The sequence below is a fragment of the Salvelinus alpinus genome, chromosome 8, assembly GCF_045679555.1.
Source record: "Salvelinus alpinus chromosome 8, SLU_Salpinus.1, whole genome shotgun sequence".
Lineage (NCBI taxonomy): Eukaryota > Metazoa > Chordata > Actinopteri > Salmoniformes > Salmonidae > Salvelinus > Salvelinus alpinus.
The window spans coordinates 51,238,398-51,265,524 of record NC_092093.1 but is presented as its reverse complement, the minus strand read 5'-3'; the positions used below and the strand labels follow the sequence as shown (position 1 = coordinate 51,265,524).

General features: G+C 49.4%; 1 protein-coding gene across 3 annotated transcripts in view; it reads right to left on the bottom strand.

The window, feature by feature from the left end:
- The window catches only part of trpa1b (transient receptor potential cation channel, subfamily A, member 1b), a 91,649-nt gene that overhangs the window by 36,726 nt on the left and 27,796 nt on the right, over positions 1-27,127 (bottom strand). For all 3 annotated transcript variants that reach the window (XR_011676517.1, XM_071414113.1, XM_071414114.1), the window contains exons 5-11: positions 14,153-14,260; positions 13,564-13,672; positions 12,254-12,399; positions 10,081-10,217; positions 3,969-4,017; positions 3,424-3,523; positions 3,136-3,236 (exon numbers count right to left, since the gene is read on the bottom strand). Coding sequence is in view for 2 of the 3 variants with exons in the window: in XM_071414113.1 (XP_071270214.1) it covers positions 3,136-3,236; positions 3,424-3,523; positions 3,969-4,017; positions 10,081-10,217; positions 12,254-12,399; positions 13,564-13,672; positions 14,153-14,260 (750 nt within the window). In the remaining variant the exon portion in view is untranslated. The remainder of the gene's footprint in view (positions 1-3,135; positions 3,237-3,423; positions 3,524-3,968; positions 4,018-10,080; positions 10,218-12,253; positions 12,400-13,563; positions 13,673-14,152; positions 14,261-27,127) is intronic.

Genomic DNA, 27,127 nt, shown 5'->3' with positions numbered 1-27,127 from the left:
GGTCTTACTCACATTGGCTACGGAGTGCGAGATCACACAGTCGTCCGGAACAGCTGGTGCTCTCATGCATGGTTCAGTGCTGCTTGCCTCGAAGCGAGCATAGAAAGAATTTGGTAGGTTGCGTCACTGGGCAGCTCGCAGCTGGATTTCCCTTTGTAATTCGTGATAGTTTGCAAGCCCTGCCACATCCGACGAGTGTCAGAGCCGGTGTAGTAGGATTTGATCTTCGTCCTGTATTGACAGTTTGATTGCTCGTCGGCGGTCGTAGCGGGATTTCTTTTAAGAGGCTGGATTAGTGACCTCTATACCAAGGTAAAAATCTGTCGTTCTGCCCCTGAACAAGACAGTTAACCCACTGTTCCTAGGCTGTCATTGAAAATAAGAATTTGTTCTTAACTGACTTGCCTAGTTAAATAAAGGTTAAATACAATTTTTAATAAAAATAGAGACACACACCTCCCCACTTAACCTTAACCCAAGCTGCTGCCGTTCGGTCTTGACGATGAATAGAAAACCCAGCTAAAACGTGTATATTATCCATGTCCTTGTTCAGCCATGACGCTGATAAATATAGGATATTACAGTTCTTCAGGTGATAGGATAGTCTCAAACTTAGTGATTGTACGTTTGCCAATAGAATGGAGTGTAGAGTCTGTTTATTTAGTCGCAGACTAGTCACGTCAGGGAGCACGCTCGATTGCCTCTCTTGCACGGTCTCTTCCTCTTTCGAGTCGCGGGGATTAGAGCCGGAGGAAGTAGAACATCCAGAGCTGTCGACTCGTAGAAGTAGAAATCTTCCTCCAAATCGAGGTCGCTGTTCTGATGTCCAGAAGCTGTTATCTGTCATAGGAAATTATAGCAGAAATATTATGTTCAAAAAAGTTAACAGTCGATTGACGCACCCGTGCATCAAACGTGCATAGTTTACATTTATATTAATAAAATCTGAACGGTTAATTTTCAGAAACGTACTGTTTTTCCGAGTTCCAAGTTGTTTTGAAATCGGCATAACAGAATGTACATTTGTGATTCTTAGTTTCATTCCGTAAGCTTCAGTGAGTCAGCACGTCCATGACGGAGAAATATTATGTTTTTGTTTGTTATGAAGAAATATGTCAAGCATATCGTTCACCACGAAACAAACGTGAGACGTGACTTTGAAGACAGCGAGGCTGAAGGCGATGATCTGTTTGAAGAGCAGCGAGGCTGAAGGCGATGATCTGTTTGAAGAGCAGCGAGGCTGAATGCGATGATCTGTTTGAAGAGCAGCGAGGCTGAAGGCGATGATCGGATCAAGACACTTCTCTTATTATAATGAACTGGATGAAATTCATTGTGAATGAATCGTTAGCAGGCCTACTTTATAATTGTGGTATTATTTGGAAAGAATGTACTGTGTGTTAACCCATTGGCTATTTGATTTATTTAAAAACATTTACTCTTTACTGTGTAGATAATGGTAACATACAAATCATTTAATAATTTTACTGTTTTGATAGCCTAACGGTAAAGCCGCTGTTTATTGATTTCGTTGATACGATACGGGAGTAACGTAGTCTACAATAACTTGCACCGTTATTATTTATTTATTGATAAATATACACATTTGGTGATACAGGGTTTATTTTATGTTAAGACAGGTTTATTTTATGTTAAGACAGGATGCATCAAGACAGGATGCATCAAGACAGGATGCATCAAGACAAGATGCATCAAGACAGGATGCATCAAGACAGGCCGCATCAAGACAGGATGCATCAAGACAGGCCACATCATGACAGGCCACATCATGACAGGCCACATCATGACAGGCCACATCATGACAGGCCACGCCACATCATGACACATCATGACAGGCCACGTCATGACAGGCCACGTCATGACAGGCTACGTCATGACAGGCTATGTCATGACAGGCTACGTCATGACAGGCTACGTCATATAGATTTATCAGGAAAAACAAACAATTTAATACATTTTAGAATAAGGCTGTAACGTAACAAAATGTGGAAAAAGTCAAGTGGTCTGAATACTTTCTGAAGACACTGTATGCAGAGTTCCTTGTACATGATGTAGCAGTTGGTCACAGCAATGTCAATAAAGATTAAAACCATTCTGTGATGCACAGAGTAGTACTGTGGTCTGAATACTTCCCAAATGCATTGTATTTCCCTGAGGTGCAATACACATGAAGGCCAATAGATGGGGACCTAGTTCCACTAATGACTGTGGGATCACTGGGGTGACCCTCTGAGACATTAGGAATTGCTTTCACCTGTGGCATAACGCGAGAGCCAGACATGGTAATTCTGTGTGATTGGGTTTTTTGTTCTGTTGAAAAACAGATGTGGGCAGTAGTCCCAAATATGTATATAGTTGTTTATTTCATTGATGTCTGTGCCCCCAAAACACGGGTACAGTTATTCTCAAGACCTGGGGAACCACAATCTGGTGTTGAATGTCCTCTTCATTGTGGATTGCAGTGCTTTACACAACAAAAGAGAAAGAATTTCAACGTGTTTCTTTTAAATATTTTTTTGCCTTTATGGCGGTAGGTAGTCTTGGAGGGTTGGGCCAGTATCCGCAAGGTCTCAGGTTCAGATCCCCAAGCCCCCTAGCTGAACAGGTGAAAAATCTGTCTGTGCCATGGCACTTAACCCTAATAGCTTTAGGGTCGCCGTCAATAATGGCAGATCGCTGGCCTTGAGCCCACACAACGAGGGTGTCTCAGTGGCTGTGAGATATGTAAAAAAATATATATATATCAAATTCGCACTTGTACAGCTGTGAAATAGGACAAACCTAATTATTATCACTCATATAAGTTTCTCAAAAGTTTGTTTTGACATTATATTTCTGAATCAATAAACCTAAAACACTTGATGGGGCCTATTACAGAAATGTCTATAGAAGCCAAAATGTCAAGGTAGTGAAAAAAACGAAAAAAAAATATCTTAGAACACACAAAACAGCAGAATTGGTCAAATGTCCGTAAGATGGCAGCTATTCTCTACAGCGCCAACCTTAACGTAACCCTCGTTCCTAACCCTAACCTTAATGAATTTCAACACCTATTCCTACACTTGAGTTTCCGTAACAACATATATTTCCCTTCTACCATTGGACATCGTGTACCTGTAAGATGTCTCTGGAGAGGTTTTTGAGGCCTTTGGGTTGCAGGATGGCCAGATGGAGGAAGTTACATCCTGATTTGTCCTTTATGTTCACGTTGGCACCTGAAAAAGACAAACAAACACACACACACACACAGACACACAGACACACACACAGACAGACACACACTTCAAAATCTGAGTTTGATCCACAGACATGTTGACTTTTAATACAGTTATTGTACCATGCAATCCCACCTGCAACCCTGTGCATGCGACTATGAAACATTGTGAATCTGTAACAGCTGACCTTTGGACAGCAGAAGAGCCACAGTTCTCCAGGCTCCGCAGTTAGTAGCCAGCAGCAGTGGGGAAAGACCCTTACAGTCTATGTAGTCGATGTCTGCACCCTGTCAACACATAATTCAATACAGTTGAGTCCCAAATGGCAACCTAATCCCTATATAGTGCACTACTTTTGACCAGTGCCCCTGGCCAAACAGGTCTCATAGGCCCTGGTCAAAAGTAGTGCACTATACAGGAAAGGGGGTGCCATTTGGAAAGCAAGTATTGCTATACTGTTACAGTAGCTCAAACTGGCACCTTATATGGGATGGTTTATGGGCCATATTATTGTAGTGTGTTTACCTTTGAAATTAGGTGTCCGCCAACTCTGGTGTGTGTGTGTGTGTGTGTGTGTGTGTGTGTGTGTGTGTGTGTGTGTGTGTGTGTCTATGTCTGCGTGTCTGTTTGTGTGTGTGTTTGAGTGCTTGTGTGTGTGTGCGTGTGTGTGTGCTTGTGTGTGTGTGCGTGTGTGTGCGCTTGTGTGTGTGTGCGTTTGTGTACTGTATTTACCTTTGAAATGAGGTACTCCGCCAATTCTGTGTGATCAAATATAGTTGCCCTGGAGAAATAACATGCATTATATCACAGCTTTAAACAGGCTCTTGTTTGCTTACGCTGCCCTTTGCCTTCAGAAAATATTTAGACCCCTTGAGTTTTTTCCACGTTTTGTTACATTACATTTAAAATGGATAAATATATATATTTTTAAAACTCTGATATCCACACATACAGTTGAAGTCTGAAGTTTACATACACCTTAGCCAAATACATTTAAACTCAGTTTTTCAAAATTCCTGACATTTAATCCTAGTAAAAAATTCCCCTGTCTTAGGTCAGTTAGGATCACCACTTTATTTTAAGAATGTGAAATGTCAGAATAATAGTAGAGAGAATGATTTATTTCAGCTTTTATTTCTTTCATCACATTCCCAGTGGGTCAGAAGTTTACAATACACTCAATTAGTATTTGGTAGCATTGCCTTTAAATAGTTTAACTCGGGTCAAACCTTTCGGGTTGCATTCCACAAGCTTGGGTGAATTTTGGCCCATTCCTCATCAGACCAGAGGACATTTATCCATAAAGTACGATCTTTGTCCCCATGAGCAGTTGAAAACTGTCGTCTGGCTTTTTTAATGGCGGTTTTGGAGCAGTGTCTTCTTCCTTGCTGAGCAGCCTTTCAGGTTATGTCGATATAGGACTCGTTTTACTGTGGATATAGATACTTTTGTACCTGTTTCCTCCAGCATCTTCACAAGGTCCTTTGCTGTTGTTCTGGGATTGATTTGCACTTTTCGCATCAAAGTACATTCATCTCTAGGAGACAGAATTCGTCTCCTTCCTGAGTGGTATGACGGCTGCGTGGTCCCATGGTGTTTAAACTTGCGTACTATTGTTTGTACAGATGAACATGGTACCTTCAGGCGTTTGGAAGTTGCTCCCAAGGATGAATCAGGCTTGTGGAGGTCTACAATATTTTCTCTGAGGTCTTGGCTGATTTCTTTTGATTTTCCCATGATGTCAAGCAAAGAGGCACTGTGTTTGAAGGTAGGCCTCCAATTGACTCAAATTATGTCAATTAGCCTATCAGAAGCTTCTAAAGCCATGACATCATTTTCTGGAATATTCCAAGCTGTTTAAAGGCACAGTCAACTTAGTGTATGTAATCTTCTGACACACTGGAATTGTGATACTGTCACGACTTCAACCGAGGCAGGCTCTCCTTCCCGTTCGGGTGGCGCTCGGCGGTCGTCGTCACCGGCCTACTAGCTGCCACTGACTATTTTTCCTCCCCCTCCTTATGTGTTTATTTGTATCACCTGGTTTGAGGTAATTGGTAATTAGTGTGGCTTTATTAGTCAGCCAGCCTGTATGCTTCTTTGTGCGGGATTGTTCGTCTGTAGCTGTGGATTTCGGGAGTGGTTTATTGTATTGTGTACTGGGTTTGTCTCCCGTGTTTGTAGACAGGTGTTTATGACACCCAGTAAGTCCGTGTTGGACATTTTGGTTTGCCGGTTGGGCATTAAAGATCACCGTATTGAAGCTCTGCTGTTCCTGCGTCTGATTTCACACCCCCCGACACCCAGGTCGTTACAGATACAGTGAATTATAAGTGAAATAATCTGTCTGTTGGAAAAATGAGTTGTGTCATGCACAAAGTAGATGTCCTAACCGATTTGGCAAAATTATAGTTTGTTAACACGAAATTTGTGGAGTGGTAGAAAAAATGAGTTTTATATTACTCCAACCTAAGTGTATGTAAACTTCCGACTTCAACTGTAATACCCCATAATAACAAAGTGAAAATAGTTTTTGAGAAATGTTTGCAAATGTATTAAAAATTAAAAACAGAAATACCCTACTTTCATAAGTATTCAGACCCTTTGCTATGAGACTCGAAATTGAGCTCAGGTGCATCCTGTTTCCATTGATCATCCTTGAGATGTTTCTACAACTTCATTGGAGTCCATCTGTGGTAAATTCAATTGATTTGACATGATTTGGAAAGGTACCCACCTGTCTACATAATGTCCCACAGTTGACAGTGCATGTCAGAGCAAAAACCAAGCCATGAGGTCAAAGGAATTGCTCCGAGACAGGATTGTGTCGTGGCACAGATCTGGGGAAGAGTATCAAATAATTTCAGCACCACCGAAGGTCCCCAAGAACACAGTGGACTCCATCCTTCTTAAATGGAAGACGTTTGGAACAACCAAGACTCTTCCTAGAGCTGGTCGCCCGGCCAAACGGCCTTGGTCAGGGAGGAGACAAAGAACCCGATGGTCACTCTGACAGAGCTCTAGAGTTCCTCTGTGGAGATTGGAGAACCTTCCAGAAGGACAACCATCACTGCAGCACTCTACCAATCAGGCCTTTATGGTAGAGTGGCCAGATGGAAGACACCCCTCAGTAAAAGGCACATGACAGCCCACTTGGACAAACAAGATCCACTGGTCTGAGGAAACCAAGATTGAACTCTTTGGCCTGAATACCAAGTTTCACGTCTGGAGGAAACCTGGCACCATCCCTACGGTGAAGCATGGTGGTGGCAGCATCATGCTGTGGGAATGTTTTTCAGTGGCAGGGACTAGGAGACTAGTCGGGATTGAGGCAAAGATGAACGGAGCAAAGTAGAGAGAGATCCTTGATGAAAACCTGCTCCAGAGTGCTCAGGACCTCAGACTCAGGCAAAGGTTCATCTTCAAAAAGACAACGACCCTAAGTACAAAGCCAAGAGACCGCAGGAGTAGCTTCGGAAACAAGTCTCTGAATGTCCTTGAGTGGGCCAGCTTGAACCCGATCGATTATCTCTGGAGAGACCTGAAAATAGCTGTGGAGCAACGCTCCCCATCCAACCTGACAGAGCTTGAGAGGATCTGCAGAGAAGAATGGGAGAAACTCTCCAAATACAGGTGTGCCAACCTTGTAGCATCATACCCAAGAAGACTCGAGGCTGTAATCACTGCCAAAGGTGCTTCAACAAAGTACTGAGTAAAGGGTCTGAGTACTTATTTAAATGTAAAATTTCAAGTTTTTTAAATTTTATAAATGAATTTTCAAAAAAACTGTTTTTGCTTTGTCATTATGGGGTATTGTGTGTAGATTGATGAAGGGAAAAAAAACATTTTAATCCATTCTAGAATAAGGCTGTAACGTAACAAAATGTGGAAAAAGTCAAGGGGTCTGAATACTTTCCGAAGGCACTCAATAAAAATTGTAACGCAACATGCAACCATTTCAAAGATTTTACTGAGTTACAGTTCATATAAGGAAATCAGCCATGTGAAATAAATTCATTAGGCCCCAATCTATGGATTTCACTTGACTGGGCAGGGGTGCAGCCATGGGTGGGCCTGGGAGGGCATATGTCCACCCCCCCCCCCTCAGACGATCCCACAGGTCAAGAAGCCAGATGTGGAGGTCCAGGGATGGCGTGGTTACACGTGGTCTGCGGTTTTGAAGCCGGTTGGACGTACCTTCTCCACTGCCGCCAATGTGTATAGGGGTGTGCTCCCTCTGCTAAGTCCACAATCAGCTCCTTTGTTTTTTTGACATTGAGGGAGAGGTATATTTTCTTGGCACCACTCCACCAGGGCTCTCACCTCCTCCCTGTAGGCTGTCTCGTCATTGTTGGTAATCAGGCCTAATATGGTTGTGTCCTTTGCAAACCTGATGACTGAGTTGGAGGTGTGGCCACACAGTCATGGGTGAACAGGGAGTAAAGGAGGGGGCTGAGCACGCACCCTTGTGGGGCCCCTGTGTTGAGGATCAGTGAAGTGGAGGGAGTTGTTTCCTACCTTCACCACCTGTCCAGGACTGGGTTGCACAGGGCGGGGTTCAGACCCAAGGCCACAAGCTTAATGATGAGCTTGGAGGGTACTATGGTGTTGAATGCTGTGTTTTAGTCAATGAACTGCATTCTTACATAGGTATTCCTCTTGTCCAGGTGGGACAGGGCAGTGTCCAGTGCGATGGTGATTGCATCGTCTGTGGATTGATTGGGGCGGTAAGCAAATTGAACTGGGTCTAGGGTGGCAGATAAGGTGGAGGTGATATGATCCATAACTAGCCTCTCAAAGCACTTCATGATGACAGAAGTGAGTGCTACGGGGCGATAGTCATTTAGTTCAGTTACCTTTGTTTTCTTGGGTACAGGAACAATGGTGGCCATCTTGAAGCATGTGGGGACAGCATGACTGGGATAGAGAGAGATTTAATATATCCATAAACACTCCAGCCAGCTGGTCTGCGCATGCTCTGAGGACGTGGCTAGGGTTAACATGTTTAAATGTCTTACATCGGCCACAGGGAATGAGAACCCACATTCCTTGGGAGCGGGCCATGTCGATGGCACTGTGTTGTCTTCAAAGCAGGCGAAGAAGGTGTTTAGCTTGTTCAGGAGCCAGACGTCGATATCCGCGACGTGGCTGGTTTTCCCTTTGTAATCCATGATTGTCTGTAGACCCTGCGACATACGTCTCATGTCTGAGCCGTTGATTTGCGACTCCACTTTGTCTCTGTACTGACGTTTTGCCTCTTTGATTGCCTTACGGAGGGAATAACTACACTGTTTGTATTCAACCGTATTCTCAGTCACCTTGCCATGGTTAAATGCAGTGGTTCGAGCTTTCAGTTTTCTACGAATGCTGCCGTCTATCCACGGTTTCTGGTTTGGGTAGGTTTTACTAGTCACAGTGGGAACAACATCCCCTATGATGAACTCAGTCACCGTGTTCATACATTCATACATTCATACAGTGTGTATACATCAATGTTATTATCCGAGGCTACACGGAACGTCCCAGCCCGCGTGATCAAAACAATCCAGGGTCGTCCAGAAGATGGACAGGAAGCGAGGGCAAGGCTTTAAAAGTCAAAGTTCAGAGCCCAGGGGTCAGAGTATCCAATGATTCAGTACATCCTATATAGTCTAAAGTGGCTTCCTCCACTCATCTCCTTTCCTTGAAGTGGCTTCCTCTACTCACCTCCTTTCCTTGCTCTGTACTGATCTTTAGAACTAGACAGGTAGACAGCCCAGGACACTAGCCTGGTAGAATATTGAGATGTCCATTCTAACTAATTCTCTTTCTATGCTATGGACTACGCTACACAAGGGCCAGTTTATTCGATTGGTCAACGTAGATTTGTTTATTATCTACCTCACTTGCTTTGGCAATGTTAACACATGTTTTCCAAGCCAATAAAGCCCATTGAATTGATATGAAGTTAATGGGATAATGAGGGTTTTATTTTCCATTGACTTCAGACAGGATTTGTTAACGGTTTCATACTTGTTAGCTGAAGAATACAGTCTAAAACAGCTAAATATTTAAAAAGCTGTTCCTTTTCCAGTGTACTTAGTGTGGCTTCCTGTGCCAACACACATAGCTGTTAGATACAGAGGGGATGTGAGACTGAGGCATATCTTTATGATCACTAATATTAAAAAACCAGTCATGCCATACTCTCTTCACATTGCCTTTTTTCTATGTTATCATTCAATTGTTTATGACGGTAGTTATGATGTGGGTATTAACCAGGTGTTGCCGAGTCATTTTCCCTCTTTACACACACACACACAACACACACACTGCAGTTGGATAGTTACCGTGGTTACTGGTCATAAAGACAAAGGACAAGAGGTACAACTAGAACTGCATCCTAAATGGCACACTACGGTTCTAGTCAAAAGTAGTGCACTAAATAGGGAATAGGGTTATGGGGCCTGGTCTAAAGTAGTGCACTAAATAGGGAATAGGGTTATGGGGCCTGGTCAAAAGTAGTGCACTAAATAGGGAATAGGGTTATGGGGCCTGGTCAAAAGTAGTGCACTAAATAGGGAATAGGGTACATTTTGGGGCACAACATAGGTATTAGGCTAGTTGTGAGGTCACAGCCGATTACTCTGTGATTAATGTTTCCTTTTTAAACATTTGTCACGAGCAAACATTGTTCTGACTCCTGAACAATGTTTGGGTCTGTTCACAATAGAATGGAATGTCTGGATGTCTGGTTGTCATGAATCATTTGAAAAATTATATAAACAAAATATCATTCAAATGGATGAGTGAATGAAGTAATAAATGAACGAAGGAAGAAATGAATGAAAAAAAGGTGTCCCACCTGTGTAGAGGTGTCTGGCAGGCTCCATCAGGCAGGTTAATGATGCTGTCCAGCCTGCTGTAGGAGGACAGCATCAGTTTAACAGCCTCTGTAGCTCCCTGGGAACAGGCAAAGTGCAGCGCTGTGGACCGGTCCACCTGGAGTACAGTACACAGACAGACAGACAGACAGACAGACAGACAGACAGACAGACAGACAGACAGACAGACAGACAGACAGACATACAGACAGACAGACAGACAGACAGACAGACAGACAGACAGACAGACAGATCAGTACATTAATAAGTGGAGATCAGTACATTAATAAGTGGAGGTCAGGTCAGTACAGGAAGTGGAGGTCAGTTCAGTACAGGAAGTGGAGGTCTGTACAGTACATTAATAAGTGGAGGTCAGGTCAGTACAGGAAGTGGAGGTCTGTACAGTACATTAATAAGTCGAGATCAGTACAGTACATTAATAAGTGGAGGTCAGTTCAGTACATTAATAAGTGGAGTTCAGTTCAGTACAGGAAGTGGAGGTCAGTTCAGTACATTAATAAGTGGAGATCAGTACAGTACATTAATAAGTGGAGGTCAGTTCAGTACAGGAAGTGGAGGTCAGTTCAGTACAGGACGTGGAGATCAGTTCAGTACATTAATAAGTGGAGATCAGTACAGTACATTAATAAGTGGAGGTCAGTTCAGTACAGGAAGTGGAGATCAGTACAGAAAGTGGAGGTCAGTTCAGTAAATTAATAAGTGGAGGTCAGTTCAGTACAGGAAGTGGAGGTCAGTTCAGTACATTAATAAGTGGAGGTCAGTTCAGTAAATTAATAAGTGGAGGTCAGTTCAATACATTAATAAGTGGAGGTCAGGTCAGTACAGGAAGTGGAGGTCAGTTCAGTACATTAATAAGTGGAGGTCAGTTCAGTACATTAATACGTGGAGGTCAGTTCAGTACATTAATAAGTGGAGGTCAGTTCAGTACAGGAAGTGGAGGTCAGTTCAGTACAGGAAGTGGAGGTCAGTTCAGTACAGGAAGTGGAGGTCAGTTCAGTACATTAATAAGTGGCGGTCAGTTCAGTACATTAATAAGTGGAGGTCAGTTCAGTACATTAGTAAGTGGAGGTCAGTGCAGTACAGGAAGTGGAGGTCAGTTCAGTACATTAATAAGTGGAGATCAGTACAGTACATTAATAAGTGGAGGTCAGTTCAGTACAGGAAGTGGAGATCAGTACAGGAAGTGGAGATCAGTACAGTACATTAATAAGTGGAGGTCAGGTCAGTACATTAATAAGTGGAGGTCAGTTCAGTACAGGAAGTGGAGATCAGTACAGGAAGTGGAGGTCAGTTCAGTACATTAATAAGTGGAGATCAGTTCAGTACAGGAAGTGGAGGTCAGTTCAGTACATTAATAAGTGGAGGTCAGTTCAGTACATTAATAAGTGGAGGTCAGGTCAGTACAGGAAGTGGAGGTCAGTACAGGAAGTGGAAGTTATTATTATCTGGGCCCCCTATTATCTCTGGACCCTCTAGACTTCTGGTCCTGCATCTGAACTGGAAATGCGTCCTTAATAGCACCCTATTGGCACCCTATTCCCTCGACAGACTTGTACCTTGTCAGCTCAGGGATTCGATCTTGCAAACTTTCGTTTGCTAGTCCAACGCTCTAACCACTAGGCTACCTGCTGGTTACTAGTCCAACGCTCTAACCACTAGGCTACCTGCTGGTTACTGGCCCAACTCTCTAACCACTAGGCTACCTGCTGGTTACTAGTCCAACACTCTAACCACTAGGCTACCTGCTGGTTACTAGTCCAACGCCCTAACCACTAGGCTACCTGCTGGTAACTAGTCCAACGCTCTAACCACTAGGCTACCTGCTGGTTACTAGTCCAACACTCTAACCACTAGGCTACCTGCTGGTTACTAGTCCAACGCCCTAACCACTAGGCTACCTGCTGGTAACTAGTCTAACGCTCTAACCACTAGGCTACCTGCTGGTTACTAGTCCAACGCTCTAACCACTAGGCTACCTGCTGGTTACTAGTCCAACACTCTAACCACTAGGCTACCTGCCACCTCTACACTCTAACCACTAGGCTACCTGCCACCTCTACACTCTAACCACTAGGCTACCTGCCACCTCTACACTCTAACCACTAGGCTACCTGCCACCCCATCCTAATGTACCTGTTGCTGGTCGATCTTGGCTCCTTTGTGGATGCAGAACTCAATGATGTCCATGTTGCCTCCCCTGACCGCCAGGTGAAGTGGACTACTGCACGACTTATCCAGGAAATTAATGTGTTCCTCTATGGAATGACCCATCTCCTCTCCTGGAAAACAAAACAAAACACACAGGCAGAGTTATGTACAAGTACACCCCCCTGGACAGGATGCTACATGCAGAGGGCTCATCATCTAAAGTGGTTTCCTTTCCTTGTATAAGGACTATTGAGACCTAAGTGGACGGATGAATTGAGTTGAATCTCTGAAGCATTATGGTATATCCTGTTCAAATGAATAACTCAGAACGTTGTTGTGTTTGGTTTCACAGTGTAATGTAAACTAGGGTGACAACTGAACAAACACGTGAGTCTTCTATCTCAACTCATTTCCCCTTAGTCATGCCATCTGTGGAGATCTGGCTAGGCCTGGCCTTAAGGAATGTCAATTCCCGTTTGGTCCCCAAAACTGACAACGACAGAAGCTTCACAAATGTTTTGCTGTTGTACTAAACACATCCGCATCCTGTTATGTATGGCTCAGCTGCAGACCTCCCAGGTTAGGTAAACAGTGTGTCTGTGCTGAGGTCTCTGGTTTGTGTGGCTCCCTAGATGACCATTTAGGCACCAAATGGCTCCCATGTATCAGTAACAAAGATCCTGTATATTGACACAAAATGGCTCCCGTGTATCAGTAACAAAGATCCTGTATGTTGACATAAAATGGCTCCCGTGTATCAGTAACAAAGATCCTGTATATTGACATAAAATGGCTCCCGTCTATCAGTAACAAAGATCCTGTATGTTGACACAAAATGGCCACTGTGTATCATGTTTTGTTCAAGAGAACTTGGAAACTCTGAAATTTCCTGACTTGGAAACTTGTTGTTGAAAAATTAGGTCAGATTTTCCCACTAAGAAAGTATCCGAATCAACCAATAATAAGCTGTTCACCAATAACATTTGATTTGATTTGATTTTGACAAAGATGGTAACACTGGTAAGGGATTAGCCAGAGTATTAGCCTGTTTGTGCTATCATGCTATCATGCTACCATGCTAACATGCTATCATGCTAACATGGTATCATGCTAACATGCTATCATGCTAACATGTTTGGCTTGACAAGGACAGCATTGGAATTGACAAAAGCACAAACAGATCTGGGACCAGGCTAGTAATGGACTCACAATAGTAAAGTGCTTTTTACACCCATGGACAAGTGTAGCATCCTATACAAATGCAATCCTTTATTCTCCTCATCATAATGCCGTACCAGCTTTGAGGATGACATCCATGGCTTTCTTTGAGCCTGCGAAGGCAGCTGCATGGATAGCATAGTGGCCCAGTTTGTTCTGACTGGAGAGCCGCGCCCCATGCCTCAGCTACAGTGCAGGGAATAGGACAGAGGCAGGAGTTTTTAATAAAGCATTGACACAAAGCAGAGTTGTGACAGTTAATAATACTGTATTGGTAACATCTAAATTCTAGGAGAGACTGGAAGCTGTGTGCGTTATTCTATCTCTTGGCTATAAACATTATACATATTTTGTATACATTCTCTCAGGATTATTGAGTATTATTTTACATTAATTGTACAACAGGCAATATGTGTACTGTATACACTTACAGACACTTAAGCCTATATTACCTGATTCGATAGCACTTTCAATGAAGTATGTACAAGGCTTTATAACGTCCTTTATAATGCCTTATGATGCACATAGAGGGAGGGAGGAGAGAGAGAGAGAGAGCGAGAGAGAGAGAGAGCGAGAGAGAGAGAGAGGGAGGGGAGGAGAGAGAGAGAGAGCGAGAGAGAGAGAGAGAGAGAGAGAGAGAGAGAGAAAATATAGTGTTCCTCTCACCAGTATAGAGAGAGCCTCAGTATTATTGATGGAGCAGGCTAACATGACAGGAGTGTTGCCAAGACCTCCTTCTAGGTTAGACTCTGTCTTATAGTGAGACAACAGGAGCTGGGAGAAACCACACACACACACACACACACATTAATAATGAAACCTCATGTGATATGAATGAATGAATGAAATTGTAGCTGGGGAAACAACAACATTCTGTGATACATACCTGTCCTTGTTCTCTAATGGTAAGGGCAGGTAGTTTGGTGGGGAAGGTAAGGGCAGGTAGTTTGGTGGGGCAGGTAAGGGAAGGTAAGGGCAGGTAGTTTGGTGGGGCAGGTAAGGGAAGGTAAGGGCAGGTAGTTTGGTGGGGCAGGTAAGGGAAGGTAAGGGCAGGTAGTTTGGTGGGGCAGGTAAGGGAAGGTAAGGGCAGGTAGTTTGGTGGGGCAGGTAAGGGCAGGTAGTTTGGTGGGACAGGTAAGGGCAGGTAGTTTGGTGGGGCAGGTAAGGGAAGGTAAGGGCAGGTAGTTTGGTGGGGCAGGTAAGGGAAGGTAAGGGCAGGTAGTTTGGTGGGGCAGGTAAGGGAAGGTAGTTTGGTGGGGCAGGTAATTTGGTGGGGCAGGTAAGGGAAGGTAGTTTGGTGGGGCAGGTAAGGGAAGGTAGTTTGGTGGGGCAGGTAGTTTGGTGGGGCAGGTAAGGGAAGGTCGTTTGGTGGGGCAGGTAAGGGAAGGTAAGGGCAGGTAGTTTGGTGGGGCAGGTAAGGGAAGGTAGTTTGGTGGGGCAGGTAAGGGAAGGTAAGGGCAGGTAGTTTGGTGGGGCAGGTAAGGGAAGGTAAGGGCAGGTAGTTTGGTGGGGCAGGTAAGGGAAGGTAGTTTGGTGGGGCAGGTAAGGGAAGGTAAGGGCAGGTAGTTTGGTGGGGCAGGTAAGGGAAGGTAAGGGAAGGTAGTTTGGTGGGGCAGGTAAGGGAAGGTAAGGGCAGGTAGTTTGGTGGGGCAGATAAGGGAAGGTAGTTTGGTGGGGCAGGTAAGGGAAGGTAAGGGCAGGTAGTTTGGTGGGGCAGGTAAGGGAAGGTAAGGGCAGGTAGTTTGGTGGGGCAGGTAAGGGAAGGTAGTTTGGTGGGGCAGGTAAGGGAAGGTAAGGGCAGGTAGTTTGGTGGGGCAGATAAGGGAAGGTAGTGTGGTGGGGCAGGTAAGGGAAGGTAAGGGCAGGTAGTTTGGTGGTGCAGGTAAGGGAAGGTAAGGGCAGGTAGTTTGGTGGGGCAGGTAAGGGAAGGTAGTGTGGTGGGGCAGGTAAGGGCAGGTAGTTTGGTGGGGCAGGTAAGGGAAGGTAAGGGCAGGTAGTTTGGTGGGGCAGATAAGGGAAGGTAGTTTGGTGGGGCAGGTAAGGGAAGGTAAGGGCAGGTAGTTTGGTGGGGCAGGTAAGGGAAGGTAAGGGCAGGTAGTTTGGTGGGGCAGGTAAGGGCAGGTAGTTTGGTGGGGCAGATAAGGGAAGGTAAGGGAAGGTAGTTTGGTGGGGCAGGTAAGGGAAGGTAGTTTGGTGGGGCAGGTAAGGGAAGGTAGTTTGGTGGGGCAGATAAGGGAAGGTAGTGTGGTGGGGCAGGTAAGGGAAGGTAAGGGCAGGTAGTTTGGTGGGGCAGGTAAGGGAAGGTAAGGGCAGGTAGTTTGGTGGGGCAGGTAAGGGAAGGTAGTGTGGTGGGGCAGGTAAGGGCAGGTAGTTTGGTGGGGCAGGTAAGGGAAGGTAGTTTGGTGTGGCAGGTAAGGGCAGGTAGTTTGGTGGGGCAGGTAAGGGAAGGTAAGGGCAGGTAGTTTGGTGGGGCAGATAAGGGAAGGTAGTTTGGTGGGGCAGGTAGTTTGGTGGGGCAGATAAGGGCAGGTAGTTTGGTGGGGCAGGTAAGGGAAGGTAAGGGCAGGTAGTTTGGTGGGGCAGGTAAGGGAAGGTAGTTTGGTGGGGCAGGTAATATGGTGGGGCAGGTAAGGGAAGGTAGTTTGGTGGGGCAGGTAAGGGAAGGTAGTTTGGTGGGGCAGGTAGTTTGGTGGGGCAGGTAAGGGAAGGTAGTTTGGTGGGGCAGTTAAGGGAAGGTAAGGGCAGGTAGTTTGGTGGGGCAGGTAAGGGAAGGTAAGGGCAGGTAGTTTGGTGGGGCAGGTAAGGGAAGGTAGTTTGGTGGGACAGGTAAGGGAAGGTAAGGGAAGGTAGTTTGGTGGGGCAGGTAAGGGAAGGTAAGGGCAGGTAGTTTGGTGGGGCAGGTAAGGGAAGGTAAGGGCAGGTAGTTTGGTGGGGCAGATAAGGGAAGGTAGTTTGGTGGGGCAGGTAAGGGAAGGTAAGGGCAGGTAGTTTGGTGGGGCAGGTAAGGGAAGGTAAGGGCAGGTAGTTTGGTGGGGCAGGTAAGGGAAGGTAGTTTGGTGGGGCAGGTAAGGGAAGGTAAGTGCAGGTAGTTTGGTGGGGCAGATAAGGGAAGGTAGTGTGGTGGGGCAGGTAAGGGAAGGTAAGGGCAGGTAGTTTGGTGGGGCAGGTAAGGGAAGGTAAGGGCAGGTAGTTTGGTGGGGCAGGTAAGGGAAGGTAGTGTGGTGGGGCAGGTAAGGGCAGGTAGTTTGGTGGGGCAGGTAAGGGAAGGTAAGGGCAGGTAGTTTGGTGGGGCAGATAAGGGAAGGTAGTTTGGTGGGGCAGGTAAGGGAAGGTAAGGGCAGGTAGTTTGGTGGGGCAGGTAAGGGAAGGTAATGGCAGGTAGTTTGGTGGGGCAGGTAAGGGAAGGTAGTTTAGTGGGGCAGATAAGGGAAGGTAAGGGAAGGTAGTTTGGTGGGGCAGGTAAGGGAAGGTAGTTTGGTGGGGCAGGCAAGGGAAGGTAGTTTGGTGGGGCAGATAAGGGAAGGTAGTGTGGTGGGGCAGGTAAGGGAAGGTAAGGGCAGGTAGTTTGGTGGGGCAGGTAAGGGAAGGTAAGGGCAGGTAGTTTGGTGGGGCAGGTAAGGGAAGGTAGTGTGGTGGGGCAGGTAAGGGCAGGTAGTTTGGTGGGGCAGGTAATGGAAGGTAGTTTGGTGTGGCAGGTAAGGGCAGGTAGTTTGGTGGGGCAGGTAAGGGAAGGTAAGGGCAGGTAGTTTGGTGGGGCAGATAAGGGAAGGTAGTTTGGTGGGGCAGGTAAGGGAAGGTAAGGGCAGGTAGTTTGGTGGGGCAGGTAAGGGAAGGTAAGGGCAGGTAGTTTGGTGGGGCAGGTAAGGGAAGGTAGTTTGGTGGGGCAGGTAAGGGCAGGTAGTTTGGTGGGGCAGATAAGGGAAGGTAAGGGAAGGTAGTTTGGTGGGGCAGGTAAGGGAAGGTAGTTTGGTGGGGCAGGTAGTTTGGTGGGGCAGGTAGTTTGGTGGGGCAGGTAGTTTGGTGGGGCAGGTAAGGGAAGGTAGTTTGGTGGGGCAGGTAGTTTGGTGGGGCAGGTAGTTTGGTGGGGCAGGTAAGGGAAGGTAGTTTGGTGGGGCAGGTAAGGGAAGGTAGTTTGGTGGGGCAGGTAAGGGCAGGTAGTTTGGTGGGGCAGGTAAGGGAAGGTAGTTTGGTGGGGCAGGTAAGGGAAGGAAAGGGCAGGTAGTTTGGTGGGGCAGGTAAGGGCAGGTAGTTTGGTGGGGCAGGTAAGGGCAGGTAGTTTGGTGGGGCAGGTAAGGGAAGGTAGTTTGGTGGGGCAGGTAAGGGAAGGTAGTGTGGTGGGGCAGGTAAGGGAAGGTAAGGGCAGGTAGTTTGGTGGGGCAGGTAAGGGAAGGTAAGGGCAGGTAGTTTGGTGGGGCAGGTAAGGGAAGGTAGTGTGGTGGGGCAGGTAAGGGCAGGTAGTTTGGTGGGGCAAGTAAGGGAAGGTAGTTTGGTGTGGCAGGTAAGGGCAGGTAGTTTGGTGGGGCAGGTAAGGGAAGGTAAGGGCAGGTAGTTTGGTGGGGCAGATAAGGGAAGGTAGTTTGGTGGGGCAGGTAAGGGAAGGTAAGGGCAGGTAGTTTGGTGGGGCAGGTAAGGGAAGGTAAGGGCAGGTAGTTTGGTGGGGCAGGTAAGGGAAGGTAGTTTGGTGGGGCAGGTAAGGGCAGGTAATTTGGTGGGGCAGATAAGGGAAGGTAAGGGAAGGTAGTTTGGTGGGGCAGGTAAGGGAAGGTAGTTTGGTGGGGCAGGTAAGGGAAGGTAGTTTGGTGGGGCAGGTAGTTTGGTGGGGCAGGTAGTTTGGTGGGGCAGGTAGTTTGGTGGGGCAGGTAAGGGAAGGTAGTTTGGTGGGGCAGGTAGTTTGGTGGGGCAGATAAGGGAAGGTAAGGGAAGGTAGTTTGGTGGGGCAGGTAAGGGAAGGTAGTTTGGTGGGGCAGATAAGGGAAGGTAGTGTGGTGGGGCAGGTAAGGGAAGGTAAGGGCAGGTAGTTTGGTGGGGCAGGTAAGGGAAGGTAAGGGCAGGTAGTTTGGTGGGGCAGGTAAGGGAAGGTAGTGTGGTGGGGCAGGTAAGGGCAGGTAGTTTGGTGGGGCAGATGAGGGAAGGTAAGGGCAGGTAGTTTGGTGGGGCAGATAAGGGAAGGTAGTTTGGTGGGGCAGGTAAGGGGGGGTAAGGGCAGGTAGTTTGGTGGGGCAGGTAAGGGAAGGTAAGGGCAGGTAGTTTGGTGGGGCAGGTAAGGGAAGGTAGTTTGGTGGGGCAGGTAAGGGCAGGTAGTTTGGTGGGGCAGATAAGGGAAGGTAAGGGAAGGTAGTTTGGTGGGGCAGCTAAGGGCAGGTAGTTTGGTGGGGCAGGTAAGGGCAGGTAGTTTGGTGGGGCAGGTAAGGGAAGGTAGTTTGGTGGGGCAGGTAAGGGCAGGTAGTTTGGTGGGGCAGGTAAGGGAAGGTAGTTTGGTGGGGCAGGTAAGGGAAGGTAGTGTGGTGGGGCAGGTAAGGGAAGGTAAGGGCAGGTAGTTTGGTGGGGCAGGTAAGGGAAGGTAAGGGCAGGTAGTTTGGTGGGGCAGGTAAGGGAAGGTAGTGTGGTGGGGCAGGTAAGGGCAGGTAGTTTGGTGGGGCAAGTAAGGGAAGGTAGTTTGGTGTGGCAGGTAAGGGCAGGTAGTTTGGTGGGGCAGGTAAGGGAAGGTAAGGGCAGGTAGTTTGGTGGGGCAGATAAGGGAAGGTAGTTTGGTGGGGCAGGTAAGGGAAGGTAAGGGCAGGTAGTTTGGTGGGGCAGGTAAGGGAAGGTAAGGGCAGGTAGTTTGGTGGGGCAGGTAAGGGAAGGTAGTTTGGTGGGGCAGGTAAGGGCAGGTAATTTGGTGGGGCAGATAAGGGAAGGTAAGGGAAGGTAGTTTGGTGGGGCAGGTAAGGGAAGGTAGTTTGGTGGGGCAGGTAAGGGAAGGTAGTTTGGTGGGGCAGGTAGTTTGGTGGGGCAGGTAGTTTGGTGGGGCAGGTAGTTTGGTGGGGCAGGTAAGGGAAGGTAGTTTGGTGGGGCAGGTAGTTTGGTGGGGCAGATAAGGGAAGGTAAGGGAAGGTAGTTTGGTGGGGCAGGTAAGGGAAGGTAGTTTGGTGGGGCAGATAAGGGAAGGTAGTGTGGTGGGGCAGGTAAGGGAAGGTAAGGGCAGGTAGTTTGGTGGGGCAGGTAAGGGAAGGTAAGGGCAGGTAGTTTGGTGGGGCAGGTAAGGGAAGGTAGTGTGGTGGGGCAGGTAAGGGCAGGTAGTTTGGTGGGGCAGATGAGGGAAGGTAAGGGCAGGTAGTTTGGTGGGGCAGATAAGGGAAGGTAGTTTGGTGGGGCAGGTAAGGGAAGGTAAGGGCAGGTAGTTTGGTGGGGCAGGTAAGGGAAGGTAAGGGCAGGTAGTTTGGTGGGGCAGGTAAGGGAAGGTAGTTTGGTGGGGCAGGTAAGGGCAGGTAGTTTGGTGGGGCAGATAAGGGAAGGTAAGGGAAGGTAGTTTGGTGGGGCAGCTAAGGGCAGGTAGTTTGGTGGGGCAGGTAGTTTGGTGGGGCAGGTAGTTTGGTGGGGCAGGTAGTTTGGGGGGGCAGGTAGTTTGGTGGGGCAGGTAAGGGAAGGTAGTTTGGTGTGGCAGGTAAGGGCAGGTAGTTTGGTGGGGCAGGTAAGGGAAGGTAAGGGCAGGTAGTTTGGTGGGGCAGATAAGGGAAGGTAGCTTGGTGGGGCAGGTAAGGGAAGGTAAGGGCAGGTAGTTTGGTGGGGCAGGTAAGGGAAGGTAAGGGCAGGTAGTTTGGTGGGGCAGGTAAGGGCAGGTAGTTTGGTGGGGCAGATAAGGGAAGATAAGGGAAGGTAGTTTGGTGGGGCAGGTAAGGGAAGGTAGTTTGGTGGGGCAGGTAAGGGAAGGTAGTTTGGTGGGGCAGATAAGGGAAGGTAGTGTGGTGGGGCAGGTAAGGGAAGGTAAGGGCAGGGAGGTTGGTGGGGCAGGTAAGGGAAGGTAAGGGCAGGTAGTTTGGTGGGGCAGGTAAGGGAAGGTAGTGTGGTGGGGCAGGTAAGGGCAGGTAGTTTGGTGGGGCAGGTAAGGGAAGGTAGTTTGGTGTGGCAGGTAAGGGCAGGTAGTTTGGTGGGGCAGGTAAGGGAAGGTAAGGGCAGGTAGTTTGGTGGGGCAGATAAGGGAAGGTAGTTTGGTGGGGCAGGTAGTTTGGTGGGGCAGATAAGGGCAGGTAGTTTGGTGGGGCAGGTAAGGGAAGGTAAGGGCAGGTAGTTTGGTGGGGCAGGTAAGGGAAGGTAGTTTGGTGGGGCAGGTAATATGGTGGGGCAGGTAAGGGAAGGTAGTTTGGTGGGGCAGGTAAGGGAAGGTAGTTTGGTGGGGCAGGTAGTTTGGTGGGGCAGGTAAGGGAAGGTAGTTTGGTGGGGCAGGTAAGGGAAGGTAAGGGCAGGTAGTTTGGTGGGGCAGGTAAGGGAAGGTAAGGGCAGGTAGTTTGGTGGGGCAGGTAAGGGAAGGTAGTTTGGTGGGACAGGTAAGGGAAGGTAAGGGAAGGTAGTTTGGTGGGGCAGGTAAGGGAAGGTAAGGGCAGGTAGTTTGGTGGGGCAGGTAAGGGAAGGTAAGGGCAGGTAGTTTGGTGGGGCAGATAAGGGAAGGTAGTTTGGTGGGGCAGGTAAGGGAAGGTAAGGGCAGGTAGTTTGGTGGGGCAGGTAAGGGAAGGTAAGGGCAGGTAGTTTGGTGGGGCAGGTAAGGGAAGGTAGTTTGGTGGGGCAGGTAAGGGAAGGTAAGGGCAGGTAGTTTGGTGGGGCAGATAAGGGAAGGTAGTGTGGTGGGGCAGGTAAGGGAAGGTAAGGGCAGGTAGTTTGGTGGGGCAGGTAAGGGAAGGTAAGGGCAGGTAGTTTGGTGGGGCAGGTAAGGGAAGGTAGTGTGGTGGGGCAGGTAAGGGCAGGTAGTTTGGTGGGGCAGGTAAGGGAAGGTAAGGGCAGGTAGTTTGGTGGGGCAGATAAGGGAAGGTAGTTTGGTGGGGCAGGTAAGGGAAGGTAAGGGCAGGTAGTTTGGTGGGGCAGGTAAGGGAAGGTAATGGCAGGTAGTTTGGTGGGGCAGGTAAGGGCAGGTAGTTTGGTGGGGCAGATAAGGGAAGGTAAGGGAAGGTAGTTTGGTGGGGCAGGTAAGGGAAGGTAGTTTGGTGGGGCAGGCAAGGGAAGGTAGTTTGGTGGGGCAGATAAGGGAAGGTAGTGTGGTGGGGCAGGTAAGGGAAGGTAAGGGCAGGTAGTTTGGTGGGGCAGGTAAGGGAAGGTAAGGGCAGGTAGTTTGGTGGGGCAGGTAAGGGAAGGTAGTGTGGTGGGGCAGGTAAGGGCAGGTAGTTTGGTGGGGCAGGTAAGGGAAGGTAGTTTGGTGTGGCAGGTAAGGGCAGGTAGTTTGGTGGGGCAGGTAAGGGAAGGTAAGGGCAGGTAGTTTGGTGGGGCAGATAAGGGAAGGTAGTTTGGTGGGGCAGGTAAGGGAAGGTAAGGGCAGGTAGTTTGGTGGGGCAGGTAAGGGAAGGTAAGGGCAGGTAGTTTGGTGGGGCAGGTAAGGGAAGGTAGTTTGGTGGGGCAGGTAAGGGCAGGTAGTTTGGTGGGGCAGATAAGGGAAGGTAAGGGAAGGTAGTTTGGTGGGGCAGGTAAGGGAAGGTAGTTTGGTGGGGCAGGTAGTTTGGTGGGGCAGGTAGTTTGGTGGGGCAGGTAGTTTGGTGGGGCAGGTAAGGGAAGGTAGTTTGGTGGGGCAGGTAGTTTGGTGGGGCAGGTAGTTTGGTGGGGCAGGTAAGGGAAGGTAGTTTGGTGGGGCAGGTAAGGGCAGGTAGTTTGGTGGGGCAGGTAAGGGAAGGTAGTTTGGTGGGGCAGGTAAGGGAAGGTAAGGGCAGGTAGTTTGGTGGGGCAGGTAAGGGCAGGTAGTTTGGTGGGGCAGGTAAGGGCAGGTAGTTTGGTGGGGCAGGTAAGGGAAGGTAGTTTGGTGGGGCAGGTAAGGGAAGGTAGTGTGGTGGGGCAGGTAAGGGAAGGTAAGGGCAGGTAGTTTGGTGGGGCAGGTAAGGGAAGGTAAGGGCAGGTAGTTTGGTGGGGCAGGTAAGGGAAGGTAGTGTGGTGGGGCAGGTAAGGGCAGGTAGTTTGGTGGGGCAAGTAAGGGAAGGTAGTTTGGTGTGGCAGGTAAGGGCAGGTAGTTTGGTGGGGCAGGTAAGGGAAGGTAAGGGCAGGTAGTTTGGTGGGGCAGATAAGGGAAGGTAGTTTGGTGGGGCAGGTAAGGGAAGGTAAGGGCAGGTAGTTTGGTGGGGCAGGTAAGGGAAGGTAAGGGCAGGTAGTTTGGTGGGGCAGGTAAGGGAAGGTAGTTTGGTGGGGCAGGTAAGGGCAGGTAATTTGGTGGGGCAGATAAGGGAAGGTAAGGGAAGGTAGTTTGGTGGGGCAGGTAAGGGAAGGTAGTTTGGTGGGGCAGGTAAGGGAAGGTAGTTTGGTGGGGCAGGTAGTTTGGTGGGGCAGGTAGTTTGGTGGGGCAGGTAGTTTGGTGGGGCAGGTAAGGGAAGGTAGTTTGGTGGGGCAGGTAGTTTGGTGGGGCAGATAAGGGAAGGTAAGGGAAGGTAGTTTGGTGGGGCAGGTAAGGGAAGGTAGTTTGGTGGGGCAGATAAGGGAAGGTAGTGTGGTGGGGCAGGTAAGGGAAGGTAAGGGCAGGTAGTTTGGTGGGGCAGGTAAGGGAAGGTAAGGGCAGGTAGTTTGGTGGGGCAGGTAAGGGAAGGTAGTGTGGTGGGGCAGGTAAGGGCAGGTAGTTTGGTGGGGCAGATGAGGGAAGGTAAGGGCAGGTAGTTTGGTGGGGCAGATAAGGGAAGGTAGTTTGGTGGGGCAGGTAAGGGAAGGTAAGGGCAGGTAGTTTGGTGGGGCAGGTAAGGGAAGGTAAGGGCAGGTAGTTTGGTGGGGCAGGTAAGGGAAGGTAGTTTGGTGGGGCAGGTAAGGGCAGGTAGTTTGGTGGGGCAGATAAGGGAAGGTAAGGGAAGGTAGTTTGGTGGGGCAGCTAAGGGCAGGTAGTTTGGTGGGGCAGGTAGTTTGGTGGGGCAGGTAGTTTGGTGGGGCAGGTAGTTTGGGGGGGCAGGTAGTTTGGTGGGGCAGGTAAGGGAAGGTAGTTTGGTGTGGCAGGTAAGGGCAGGTAGTTTGGTGGGGCAGGTAAGGGAAGGTAAGAGCAGGTAGTTTGGTGGGGCAGATAAGGGAAGGTAGTTTGGTGGGGCAGGTAAGGGAAGGTAAGGGCAGGTAGTTTGGTGGGGCAGGTAAGGGAAGGTAAGGGCAGGTAGTTTGGTGGGGCAGGTAAGGGCAGGTAGTTTGGTGGGGCAGATAAGGGAAGATAAGGGAAGGTAGTTTGGTGGGGCAGGTAAGGGAAGGTAGTTTGGTGGGGCCGGTAAGGGAAGGTAGTTTGGTGGGGCAGATAAGGGAAGGTAGTGTGGTGGGGCAGGTAAGGGAAGGTAAGGGCAGGTAGTTTGGTGGGGCAGGTAAGGGAAGGTAAGGGCAGGTAGTTTGGTGGGGCAGGTAAGGGAAGGTAGTGTGGTGGGGCAGGTAAGGGCAGGTAGTTTGGTGCGGCAGGTAAGGGAAGGTAGTTTGGTGTGGCAGGTAAGGGCAGGTAGTTTGGTGGGGCAGGTAAGGGAAGGTAAGGGCAGGTAGTTTGGTGGGGCAGATAAGGGAAGGTAGTTTGGTGGGGCAGGTAGTTTGGTGGGGCAGATAAGGGCAGGTAGTTTGGTGGGGCAGGTAAGGGAAGGTAAGGGCAGGTAGTTTGGTGGGGCAGGTAAGGGAAGGTAGTTTGGTGGGGCAGGTAATATGGTGGGGCAGGTAAGGGAAGGTAGTTTGGTGGGGCAGGTAAGGGAAGGTAGTTTGGTGGGGCAGGTAGTTTGGTGGGGCAGGTAAGGGAAGGTAGTTTGGTGGGGCAGGTAAGGGAAGGTAAGGGCAGGTAGTTTGGTGGGGCAGGTAAGGGAAGGTAAGGGCAGGTAGTTTGGTGGGGCAGGTAAGGGAAGGTAGTTTGGTGGGACAGGTAAGGGAAGGTAAGGGAAGGTAGTTTGGTGGGGCAGGTAAGGGAAGGTAAGGGCAGGTAGTTTGGTGGGGCAGGTAAGGGAAGGTAAGGGCAGGTAGTTTGGTGGGGCAGATAAGGGAAGGTAGTTTGGTGGGGCAGGTAAGGGAAGGTAAGGGCAGGTAGTTTGGTGGGGCAGGTAAGGGAAGGTAAGGGCAGGTAGTTTGGTGGGGCAGGTAAGGGAAGGTAGTTTGGTGGGGCAGGTAAGGGAAGGTAAGGGCAGGTAGTTTGGTGGGGCAGATAAGGGAAGGTAGTGTGGTGGGGCAGGTAAGGGAAGGTAAGGGCAGGTAGTTTGGTGGGGCAGGTAAGGGAAGGTAAGGGCAGGTAGTTTGGTGGGGCAGGTAAGGGAAGGTAGTGTGGTGGGGCAGGTAAGGGCAGGTAGTTTGGTGGGGCAGGTAAGGGAAGGTAAGGGCAGGTAGTTTGGTGGGGCAGATAAGGGAAGGTAGTTTGGTGGGGCAGGTAAGGGAAGGTAAGGGCAGGTAGTTTGGTGGGGCAGGTAAGGGAAGGTAATGGCAGGTAGTTTGGTGGGGCAGGTAAGGGCAGGTAGTTTGGTGGGGCAGATAAGGGAAGGTAAGGGAAGGTAGTTTGGTGGGGCAGGTAAGGGAAGGTAGTTTGGTGGGGCAGGCAAGGGAAGGTAGTTTGGTGGGGCAGATAAGGGAAGGTAGTGTGGTGGGGCAGGTAAGGGAAGGTAAGGGCAGGTAGTTTGGTGGGGCAGGTAAGGGAAGGTAAGGGCAGGTAGTTTGGTGGGGCAGGTAAGGGAAGGTAGTGTGGTGGGGCAGGTAAGGGCAGGTAGTTTGGTGGGGCAGGTAAGGGAAGGTAGTTTGGTGTGGCAGGTAAGGGCAGGTAGTTTGGTGGGGCAGGTAAGGGAAGGTAAGGGCAGGTAGTTTGGTGGGGCAGATAAGGGAAGGTAGTTTGGTGGGGCAGGTAAGGGAAGGTAAGGGCAGGTAGTTTGGTGGGGCAGGTAAGGGAAGGTAAGGGCAGGTAGTTTGGTGGGGCAGGTAAGGGAAGGTAGTTTGGTGGGGCAGGTAAGGGCAGGTAGTTTGGTGGGGCAGATAAGGGAAGGTAAGGGAAGGTAGTTTGGTGGGGCAGGTAAGGGAAGGTAGTTTGGTGGGGCAGGTAGTTTGGTGGGGCAGGTAGTTTGGTGGGGCAGGTAGTTTGGTGGGGCAGGTAAGGGAAGGTAGTTTGGTGGGGCAGGTAGTTTGGTGGGGCAGGTAGTTTGGTGGGGCAGGTAAGGGAAGGTAGTTTGGTGGGGCAGGTAAGGGCAGGTAGTTTGGTGGGGCAGGTAAGGGAAGGTAGTTTGGTGGGGCAGGTAAGGGAAGGTAAGGGCAGGTAGTTTGGTGGGGCAGGTAAGGGCAGGTAGTTTGGTGGGGCAGGTAAGGGCAGGTAGTTTGGTGGGGCAGGTAAGGGAAGGTAGTTTGGTGGGGCAGGTAAGGGAAGGTAGTGTGGTGGGGCAGGTAAGGGAAGGTAAGGGCAGGTAGTTTGGTGGGGCAGGTAAGGGAAGGTAAGGGCAGGTAGTTTGGTGGGGCAGGTAAGGGAAGGTAGTGTGGTGGGGCAGGTAAGGGCAGGTAGTTTGGTGGGGCAAGTAAGGGAAGGTAGTTTGGTGTGGCAGGTAAGGGCAGGTAGTTTGGTGGGGCAGGTAAGGGAAGGTAAGGGCAGGTAGTTTGGTGGGGCAGATAAGGGAAGGTAGTTTGGTGGGGCAGGTAAGGGAAGGTAAGGGCAGGTAGTTTGGTGGGGCAGGTAAGGGAAGGTAAGGGCAGGTAGTTTGGTGGGGCAGGTAAGGGAAGGTAGTTTGGTGGGGCAGGTAAGGGCAGGTAATTTGGTGGGGCAGATAAGGGAAGGTAAGGGAAGGTAGTTTGGTGGGGCAGGTAAGGGAAGGTAGTTTGGTGGGGCAGGTAAGGGAAGGTAGTTTGGTGGGGCAGGTAGTTTGGTGGGGCAGGTAGTTTGGTGGGGCAGGTAGTTTGGTGGGGCAGGTAAGGGAAGGTAGTTTGGTGGGGCAGGTAGTTTGGTGGGGCAGATAAGGGAAGGTAAGGGAAGGTAGTTTGGTGGGGCAGGTAAGGGAAGGTAGTTTGGTGGGGCAGATAAGGGAAGGTAGTGTGGTGGGGCAGGTAAGGGAAGGTAAGGGCAGGTAGTTTGGTGGGGCAGGTAAGGGAAGGTAAGGGCAGGTAGTTTGGTGGGGCAGGTAAGGGAAGGTAGTGTGGTGGGGCAGGTAAGGGCAGGTAGTTTGGTGGGGCAGATGAGGGAAGGTAAGGGCAGGTAGTTTGGTGGGGCAGATAAGGGAAGGTAGTTTGGTGGGGCAGGTAAGGGAAGGTAAGGGCAGGTAGTTTGGTGGGGCAGGTAAGGGAAGGTAAGGGCAGGTAGTTTGGTGGGGCAGGTAAGGGAAGGTAGTTTGGTGGGGCAGGTAAGGGCAGGTAGTTTGGTGGGGCAGATAAGGGAAGGTAAGGGAAGGTAGTTTGGTGGGGCAGCTAAGGGCAGGTAGTTTGGTGGGGCAGGTAGTTTGGTGGGGCAGGTAGTTTGGTGGGGCAGGTAGTTTGGGGGGGCAGGTAGTTTGGTGGGGCAGGTAAGGGAAGGTAGTTTGGTGTGGC